General features: G+C 35.5%; 1 protein-coding gene across 3 annotated transcripts in view; it reads right to left on the reverse strand.

Moving 5' to 3' along the window:
- Window positions 1-1,801: 1,801 nt before the first annotated feature.
- Window positions 1,802-10,696, reverse strand: part of LOC137004118 (gastrula zinc finger protein XlCGF57.1-like) — a 12,140-nt gene continuing 3,245 nt past the window's right edge. The window contains exons 2-6 of one of the 3 annotated variants that reach the window (XM_067364305.1): window positions 9,968-10,068; window positions 6,178-8,104; window positions 5,972-6,059; window positions 5,630-5,777; window positions 1,802-3,700 (exon numbers count right to left, since the gene is read on the reverse strand). In XM_067364305.1, the coding sequence (XP_067220406.1) occupies window positions 2,457-3,700; window positions 5,630-5,777; window positions 5,972-6,025 (1,446 nt within the window). In that variant the 5' untranslated portion in view covers window positions 6,026-6,059; window positions 6,178-8,104; window positions 9,968-10,068 and the 3' untranslated portion in view covers window positions 1,802-2,456. Of the gene's footprint in view, window positions 3,701-5,629; window positions 5,778-5,865; window positions 8,105-9,967; window positions 10,069-10,696 lie in introns of all 3 variants that reach the window. The other 2 variants (XM_067364304.1, XM_067364306.1) reach the window with 2 other exon arrangements.

The following is a 10,696-nucleotide window of genomic DNA, read 5'->3' on the forward strand; positions in this document are numbered from 1 at the left end:
ATGAACACATCACACCAGTCCTCAGGTCCTTGCACTGGCTTCCAGTTGCATTTAGAATTGATTTTAAAGTACTGTTACTTGTTTATAAATCACTCAATGGCCTAGGACCTCAATACATTGCAGATATGCTCATAGAATATAAACCTAACAGATCACTCAGATCATCAGGATCAAGTCATTTACAAATACCAAGGGTTCACTCAAAGCAAGGAGAGTCTGCTCTACGCCAGCCGCCGCTGGAACCAGCTTCCAGAAGAGATCAGGTGTGCTCCAACAGTAGCCACATTCAAATCCAGACTCAAAACACATCTTTTTATCTATGCATTTGCTGATTGAGCACTGTGCTATATCCGAACTGTTTGCATTTTATTTTATACGTATTATCTTTTTATTCTTTTAATTCCTTTTCCTGTTTTTATTTCATTTTTAATGATTTTATATATTTCATGTATCATCTTGTTATTCTGACTTTTAATGCATTTTAAATATTGCTGTCTGGTTGAAAGAGCTGGGAGAATTAGGAAGAAAGCATTTGTGATTAGGTTAAAATTTGGTACAAACCATGGGGAAATTTGAGCTGTGGTGCATGGTTAAGATATCTCTGGATTACAGTCAGGACACTTTCCAAAGGGGGAAATTTCCAAAGGGGAAATTTGAACTGCATTGCATAGATAAGATATCTCCGGAAAGGGGATTAGGGCTGTGTGGTGCAGTTTGAGGTGTCTTGGCAAAAAGGGGAGATTGAAACTTTGTTTATCAGTTTGTTTATCAACTCCCTAAGACTTCCTAGCTCATCCATCCAGATAGCAAAATTCTGTTTTTACTGTTATTTCTATTCCTTATGTTCTATTTTTATTCTTCTTCTTTATGTAAAGCACTTTTAATTACCATTGTGTATGAAATGTGCTATACAAATAAAATTGCCTTGCCTAGTCTAGTTAATAAAGTCTTGTTCATGTCACATGTAAAGTTGTCCATGTTTCATGCTCATAAATATTCATTTTATTACATTAATTTTATGAACTGATCCAAATATTTATAATTAATTATAACTAGTTATGATTAATTATTCATATTTATTTTGAGCTAATTTGCTACAGTGATTAAATTTAACGATTGCTTAGCTCATATTACTTCAAATTGTGCAAATTATTATTGTTGAACTTGGTTCTCAATTTGTTAATAAGAACATCAACATTGCGTGACTGTTTTTAGTGTGTATTTGCTTTACCTGTAGATTTCTTTTTTACTTCTGACTACAGGTGAATCTCCATTTGTCACTGATGATTGTTATTTAGACCTTTCTGGATTACAATCCACCATCAAAATGATAACTTATGTACTTAAAATTTATTTTGGGTCATTTGTAACCAAAAAAAGTTATGGACTGCAACAATTTTACAATGGTAGAGTCATTTTTTTTTTTTATTAGTCTTTTCAATTAATCTTGTACACACTTGCACCACTTTTATTATATGCAATACCAAGCAACCCTTTTTATGTCTTAATAACCATAAAAAAGGAGGTTTACATACAAACTTAGAATAATATTTCATAATGACCTGCAGTGTGAAACATTTCAAGTAGTCTTGATTTGGGTGCTTGATGCTAGTCATTTACATTTATATGCATATATACATGTATATATATGGTCTCCATTACATGAACTTAAAATGTTTCCTAAACATAAGCAAAAAAAAAAAAAAAAAAAAAAAAAAAAAAAAAAAGAGATATACAACACTATTAAAGCGCAGTACAAAAGTTCACACTCTCATGCTCATGCCTTTTTAAAGAGTCAACCCTAGAAATCTCTTTCAACAAACAGGACAGACATGAGGCTTTTACTTTATGTGAACTTTTCTTTTACTGCAGTCATCACAGTTATAAGGCGTTACGACAGAGTGAGATCGGTGCAGATGAGCATTGAGACTAAAGGCTGATTTATTCTTCTGCGTCGGACCTACGCTGGAGCCTTTGCACCGTAGGGTATGCATCTGTTTTCATTTATACTTCTGCGTCATTGTCCGCGTCGATGTGCACGCAGACCACTAGGAGGCAGTGTCTGCGGTCATGTTGAGTATCAAAACAAAAGCCGAAGAAGCAGCTCTTCATGTACATTGTCATTGAAGACATAAAGAAACGGCAAATAGGTAATGACTTTTGCTGCAGCTTGACTGTATGTGTCCTCTGAAACAGTGTTTTTTCATTCCTATGGAAGTTGAAAGTGCTCGGTCTTCTACGAGTGCTCTGTGCCAGTTTTTTGACCCAAGGGAGTGGTTCTAGCAGACCAATCACAGCGCTTGCGGTCCACGTAGAATTGACGTGTTGTTACATTTTTGAAGAGGTGCACATCAGGCTACGTCGTAGGCTATGCGTGGTACAGCCTATGCCGTAGCTATGGCGTACACTCGACGCAGAAGTATCAATCAGTCTTAATGTTCCACTCAAACCTCTTCTCACACATGACACACATAAGGCGTCTCTCCAGTGTGAATGCTCATGTGAGTGTTAATTCCCCTTTTACAGGTGAAACTCTTTCCACACTGAGAGCAGACGAAAGGCTTTATTCCGGTATGAATTCTAATGTGAGTATCAAGGCTTGTTTTACGTGTGAAAGTGCTTCCACACTGAGAGCAGCTGAAAGGCTTTACTGAACTGTGAGTTACTAAATGTTCATTAAGGTGTGTTTTATGTGTAAAACTCTTTCCACACTGAGAACAGCTGAAAGCTTTTAGTCCGGTATGAATTAACATGTGCCTCTTAAGGCTTACTTTATGTGTGAAGCTCTTTCCACACTGAGAGCAGACAAAAGCCTTTATTCCAGTATGAATTAACATGTGAATTGTAAGGTTATCATTATGTGTGAAACTCTTTCCACACTGAGAGCAGCTGAAAGACTTTATTCCGGTATGGGTTAACATGTGCTTCTTAAGGCTTACTTTATATGTGAAAGATTTTCCACACTGAGAGCAGCTGAAAGGCTTTACTGAACTGTGCGTTACTAAATGTTCATTAAGGTATGTTTTATGAGTGAAACTCTTTCCACACTGAGAGCAGCTGAAAGGCTTTATTCCCGTATGAATTAACATGTGCCTCTTAAGGCTTCCTTTACATGTGAAAGTTTTTCCACACTGAGAGCAGCTGAAAGGCTTTACTGAACTGTGAGTTTCTAAATGTTCAGTAAGGAGGGTTTTAATTGTAAAACTCTTTCCACACTGATAGCAGAGGAAAGGCTTTATTCCGGTATGAATTAACATGTGCCTCTTAAGGCTTGTTTTACGTGTGAAAGTGTTTCCACACTGAGAGCAGCTAAAAGGCTTTACTGAACTGTGAGTTACTAAATGTTCATTAAGGAGTGTTTTAAGTGTGAAACTCTTTCCACACTGAGAGCAGACGAAAGCCTTTATTCCGGTATGAATTAACATGTGCTTCTTAAGGCTTCCTTTACGTGTGAAACTCTTTCCACACTGAGAGCAGCTGAAAGACCTTATTCTAGCATGAATCATCATGTGATCCTTAAGGCTGCTTTTACGTGTGAAAGTTTTTTCACACTGAGAGCAGCTGAAAGGCTTTTTGACTTCTGTTTTTTCAATGCTGCAACTCACTGATTCTTCTCCAGGGACGTCATGATCTTTCTGATGCTGATGTTTCTCCTCCACTTCCATCAGATCTTCTCTTTCCTCTTTCACTTTCACCAAACCTAAATTGAAAACATTAAAATCAATCCAACTAGGACATTTGAAAAATAGAAAGAAATTATGGTTCGTTTACAAACATCAATGTATTAAAATAGGCAGGTTTTTCCTTTTCATACTCACCCTCATGTCATTCCAAAAGACCTTCGTTCATCTTCAGAACACAAATTAAGATATTTTTCATGAAATCCAATGGCTCAGTGAGGCCTCCATTAAGAGCAAGTTAACTTAGATTTTCAATGCCCAGAAAACTACTAAATGTATATTTAAAACAGTTCATGTGACTACAGTGGTTCAACCCTAATGTTATGAAAAGAGAATACTTTTTGTAAAAACAAAATAACGACATTATTTCAAGAATATCTAATGATGGATGATTTCAAAACACTGCTTCATGAAGACAACACTTTACAATAAGGTCTCATTATTTAATGCATTAACTAAGATTGAGCAATAGCTACATTTGTAACAGAAAGTACTATTTATTTTGTTAATGTTAGTTAAGGAATACAACTGATCATAGTTTTATCTCAGCTCCATTAAATAAGTTCTTTTGATTTTAGTTCTGTTATTAAACAGTAACTAAGAAATTAACATTAACTAAGAATAATTAAGTGTTTTGTTTGCGGGTTTCCAGGGTAACCGCTGCATTTCTGCTGTTCCATCAGCGCCCTCAGCGTGTCTGCTTCACTCGTTTTGCCATGTGCTTCTCGGGCATGTTTACATCTGAGCGTGTGTCCTCTTGTCGCAGCATACAGCAGTGTTGTGCATTTTATACTGTTGATGGGGAAAGTATTTTTAAATTGCATTATAAAAAATTTAATAATTGGTAATAAAATTATTTAAGGTATTTTGAAGTGCCCACAATAACAATATTGTGCATATTCATTATCGTGATATATCACATTACTGAATATCGGCACAAGTCTATTTGATACAAACTCCGAACCACTGATTTGAATTATTTTGTTTTTTTGGCGCACACAAAAAGTGTTCTTGTTGCATCATAACATTAAGGTTGAACCACTGTAGTCACATGACTGTTTTAGATGTCTTTAGTAGCTTTCTGTGCATTGAAAATCTAAGTTTAGTTGCTCTTAATGTTAAGAACACATGCATTGCGTGACTGTGTATTTAGTGTGTATTAGCGTTAACTGTAGATTTCTTTTTTACTTTTGACTACGGGTGTCATCCAGTTGTCACTGATGATTGTTATTAAGACATTTCTGGATTACAATCCACTATCAAAATGATAAATTTACTTATTCCAGCTGCTGTGAGAAAAGGCTATAAATGATCGCCTTCACATGATATAGCCTAATAACTGGAACTCCTTCTTCACGTAAACAGACGTGATGAAATGATGCGAAGACGAACGACATGTTCGAATTTACTGCGGAAACGCACCAGTACTGATTTTATTATAAAACATAATTACAAGTTTACTGTTGTGAATCGGGCTAAAGTAAGGAGATCGTTTTGAACATTGGCTGGTTATGTATTTGCTCAAAAATGTATTGTTCGGTCATTTTTAACCAAAAAAGTTACAGACTGCAGCTTTAAGTAAAAATTTTACAATGGTACAGTCAGTTTTTTTTTTTTAAATCAATCTTTTCAATTAATCTTGCACCACTTTTATTATATTCAATACCAAGCAACTCTTTTATGTCTTAATTATCACAAAAAAGGTTTACAGACAAACTTAGAGCTAAATATTTCATAATAATCTGCAGTGTGAAACATTTTAAGTAGTCTTGATTTGGGTGTGTATGCTGGTCATTTACATATTATATATTTACATTTTATATATATATAGTTAATGAGAGTTAATGACTTATTTTAACAAAGGAATTTAAGACTTAAGGATAAGTGGACACTGTTAAGTTAGTTTAATATACCAAAAAATTAAATATGAATAAAGAATAAACACCAACCTCCTTGTTCCTCGTGTTTTATTCTCCAGGGTTCTGGTTCACTCATGTCCTCCTCACTCTCCTCTTTAACAAACACCATCTTCACAGCAGCAGATCTCAGATCAGATGATACTCCTCCAGATATCCCTGATTCCTTGAAGACTTCAGTCTACAGTCAAGATTATGGAATATTACAGGTATTTAATGACCTGGTTCAAATTTATTTATCTCTCAAAATACCAACAGCACATTCCTACCAGTTTGTATTAACCCAGCTACCACAACAAAACACCAGAGATCGCGCTGAAAACTAATCTTCTTCCTCTGAGGTTTAATGGCGTTTGTCAAAGAAAAGTGTCTTACCGCCACCTGCTGGACTGGAGTTGAGAGGATGTGCAGTTTTTTTCCAAGCAGCATTGTATAATAATATTAGAATGCAACTATAGACAGTCTACGAAATAAACAGTCATCATTAGTCATATATAATGTGAAACGCTGGAACATTTGACTGTCAATCAACTCTGTCTCCTTCAACAAACATTTTAACTTCAAGCAAAATAGATACTTACAGAAAGTATGCATTTGTAAAATGAGCCAATACAAGGCAAAAACACAGGGGAAGGGGAAGACGATGAATCTCAGATCCTTCAAAACATGCTAGCCGTTTCCTAAGAGTTCAAATGAAAGAATAACACTGAAGAGAAAGGAAGACACATGAGATATGCAAGAGACAATGTTCTGGCCTGGCATGTCGATGCAAATCACTGACCTGATTTACAAGTGCCCAGTATGCAATACATTCAGGAGAAGGAACTGCAAGGAGCACATGATAGGGCATGGCATCCCACTTCTGACACCATGTTATTAACGAGTCTGCACGCTATCCATATCAATAACATCTGAACTTTATTTGGCTCCGCTCTCCAGTGGAGTCTTAACTGTTAGCGCCCTCACTTGATGGGCAACACACATATTACAGGGCATTTGAAAGAAAATGGTAAAGCAGTTTATTTATTTGTATAATGGAAAACCTGTTGTGTTTTCAGCTTTTTTTTTTTTTTTTTTTTTTTTAGAATTGTTTGTTAGAATCATGTTGTTGTTGTTGTTTTAAAAAAAACAGCAAAAAACATTAAATCTCTCAAAAGATCTCAGCTGAGGATGTACTTTTATCTTTAGTCGATTTTATCAAAAGCTGGAAGTCAGTTGTAGTTCTTGGGAGAAGTTTACTGGGACAAGTCAATACTATAGTACACAGAGAAAGAATATATGCACATTTGTATGTATACAGTAAATTATTTAAACGACAGTTTTTTTAACATTTTCCTTTGGTTTTTTGAGTTTCATGTACAGATGACAATGTTGTCAAAACAATCCCAGTTCATACAGATCTGTGAAAATGACTAAAAACACTGTATTATGAAATAATTTGGTTTGCTGGCTTCCATTGCTGTGTTTTCTGCCAACTGGCAAACCAGGGGCGGAATCACACAAACCAAAACAAAAACAGACATTCAGACATTGAACATGCATTAAAATGTAGAATAACCATCTGTGGCATTCTTTTCAGAGTCTCTAAAATCAGTCGCTAATTTGCCTTTTGAAGTCAGGTGATTGAGGTTTACTTGTACAGCTCTCTACCAGCTGGTCTCCATTACATACTGTAAACTTAACATGTTTCCTAAATATCAGCAAAAAAATAAAAAAAATTACATACAAAACTAGTAAAGCTTTTCGTATAGTCACGGTATAAAACTTTCACACTCTCATGCCTTGTTAAAGAGTGTAGTGAATTAACTCAAAGGGGAAATATTCATAATTTTTCATAACTCATTATTATTATTAATTATGAGTAATTATGAATATGTAAATCCATTAATCAGATTAACTGGATGTAGCTACATTAAGATTAATATTACAATCAATTAACCTGTTCGTCCAGTGAACACTCAGTGTTGATTGTTTATTAATTCTAAGAAATGTTCATTTCCAGGTTATGGAAAAATAACATTCTTATTGTACCATACTACTCAGAGCACGTAGTCGGGATCTAAATCACTTAAGAGGCAATTTATTAGTAGACGGAGTCAGAACCAAACATGTATTGTGCACAGTCTTTATTAACTAACTCAAAAACACATAACTAAACTAACAAACAAACACATAACATACACAAAGATCTCACACATAGGTAGGTCAGAATGAGTAATGATAGGGTTGAACCAGAAGAGGTACTGTTACTAGAGCTATAGGAAAATGTCAAAGACATTCTGGAAAGAATCATCAGTTTCCTCAGTAATAAAACACCTTTGCTGACAAAGGTAAGTTTTACAAATCAATACTAAATCGCTGTTTAGTGCTCAAATGTACAATACTTGCAAGATGCCTTTAGGCTGAGGAGCATCGGATCTGCCATCTGAGGAGAAATCTTGAGGATTCAGTCCGAAGTTTTTGCCAGTATCTTCTGCGTAGATACAGTATCAGTATCTCCTGTCAGGGCTTTTACGACCAAGAAAGATTAACAAGCTGAGTTTGAGTAAGAACTATTAAAGATTCTTGTAATACTGATGTGTTGCACAGGAATGGACATACCGCATACACAAGCATTTAAATCTTTTCAATACGAACTAATAGACACTAAACATGGCATGACTGAAGTTACCTTAAATGTATCATAAAACATACTCATACATACGTGAATACAATGATTGTAATACAGTAACAGTAATAATGGATACCATTTCCTGGGAATGTGCATGTTCATTTATAGAACTTATATCTGTCTATACATTAATGCAAGAGAGTCTGTGTTATGTGTGGATAATGCAGGAAAGATGCAGGTTTTTGTGTGTCTCTTCTCTGCTCTACATGCGGCATTCTTTGGTGCAATAAAACTTGTAACTGATAACTTCTCGAGGGATGTAAGCCAGACCCCAGAGTGAGCTTAAAACTATTGGTTAACTAACAAATAATTGTGTCTGATTTGTCTCAGTCATTACAAGAGTCAACCCTAGAAACCTCTGTCAACAAACAGGACAGACATGAGACTTTTACTTTATATGAACTTTCTGGTGCCTCTTCAGTCATGAAGGAAAAGCTAAACTTTTACTGTTCCACTCAAACCTCTTCTCACACATGACACACATAAGGCGTCTCTTCAGTGTGAATGCTCATATGACTATTAATTCCCCTTCTACAGGTGAAACTCTTTCCACACTGAGAGCAGCTGAAAGGCTTTATTCCAGAATGAATTAACATGTGAGACTCAAGGCTTCCTTTACGTGTGAAACTCTTTCCACACTGAGAGCAGCTGAAAGGCTTTATTCCGGTATGAATTAATATGTGCTTCTTATGGCTTCCTTCACGTGTGAAACTCTTTCCACACTGAGAGCAGCTGAAAGGCTTTATGCTAGCATGAATTAACATGTGCTTCTCAAGGCTTCCTTGTTGTGTGAAACTCTTTCCACACTGAGAGCAGCTGAAAGGCTTTATTCCGGTATGAATTAATATGTGCCTTTCAAGGCTTCCTTGTTGTGTGAAACTCTTTCCACACTGAGAGCAGATGAAAGGCTTTATTTTAGCATGAATTAACATGTGCTTCTTAAGGCTTCTTTTTAGTGCGAAACTCTTTCCACACTGAGAGCAGCTGAAAGGCTTTATTCCGGTATGAATCATCATGTGAACCTTAAGGCTATCTTTACGTGTGAAAGTTTTTCCACACTGAGAGCAGCTGAAAGGCTTTACTGAACTGTGAGTTACTAAATGTTCATTGAGGAGTGTTTTACGCGTGAAACTCTTTCCACACTGAGAGCAGCTGAAAGGCTTTATTCCCGTATGAATCATCATGTGGCTTTCAAGGCTACTTTTAAGTGTGAAAGTTTTTCCACACTGAGAGCAGCTGAAAGGCTTTATTCCGGAATGAATCATCATGTGCTTCTCAAGGCTTTTTTTAAGTGTGAAAGTGTTTCCACACTGAGAGCAGCTGAAAGGCTTTATTTTAGCATGAATTATAATGTGATCCTTAAGGCTGCTTTTTTGTGTGAAAGTTTTTTCACAATGAAAGCAGCTGAAAGGCTTTACTGAACTGTGAATTATTAAATGTTTATTAAGGTTTTTTTTTAATGTAAAACTCTTTCCACAATGAGAGCAGCTGAAAGGCTTTATTGCAGCATGAATCATCATGTGATCCCTAAGGCTGCTTTTACGTATGAAACCCCTTCCACACTGAGAGCAGCTGAAAGGCCTTACTCCAGTATGAATTAACATGTGCTTCTTAAGGCTTCCTTTATGTTGGAAACTCTTTTCACACTGAGAGCAGCTGAAAGGCTTTTTGACTTCTGTTTTTTGAATGCTGCAACTCACTGATTCTTCTCCAAGGATGTCATGATCTTTCTGATGCTGATGTTTCTCCTCCACTTCCATCAGATCTTCTCTTTCCTCTTTCACTTCCACTTTCACCAAACCTAAATTGAAACATTTGAAAAATACAAAGAAATTAAGGTTCGTTTACAAACATCAATGTAGTAAAATAGCAGGTTTTTCCTTTTCATACTCACACTCATGTCGTTCCAAAAGACCTTCGTTCATCTTCAGAACACAAATTAAGATATTTTTCATGAAATCCAATGGCTCAGTGAGGCCTCCATTAAGAGCAAGTTAACTTAGATTTTCAATGCCCAGAAAGCTACTAAAAGTATATTTAAAACAGTTCGTGACTACAGTGGTACTTTTTGTGTGCCAAAAAAACTAAATAACGACATTATTTCAAGAATATATAATGATGGATGATTTCAAAACACTGCTTCATGAAGGTAACACTTTACAGTAAGGTCTCATTATTTAATGCATTAACTAAGATTGAGCAATAGCTACATTTGTAACAGAAAGTACTATTTTTTGTTAATGTTAGTTAAGAAATACAATTGATCATTGTTAGTTTAATCTCAGGGCCATTAAATAAGTTCTTTTGATTTTAGTAATGTTATCCAACAGTAACTAAGAAATTAACATTAACTAAGAATAATTAATGCTTTATACATATTTTTCATTGTCAGTTTGGTAATAATGAATTAACATGTTAACTAATGAAGC

The sequence above is a fragment of the Chanodichthys erythropterus genome, chromosome 17, assembly GCF_024489055.1.
Source record: "Chanodichthys erythropterus isolate Z2021 chromosome 17, ASM2448905v1, whole genome shotgun sequence".
Lineage (NCBI taxonomy): Eukaryota > Metazoa > Chordata > Actinopteri > Cypriniformes > Xenocyprididae > Chanodichthys > Chanodichthys erythropterus.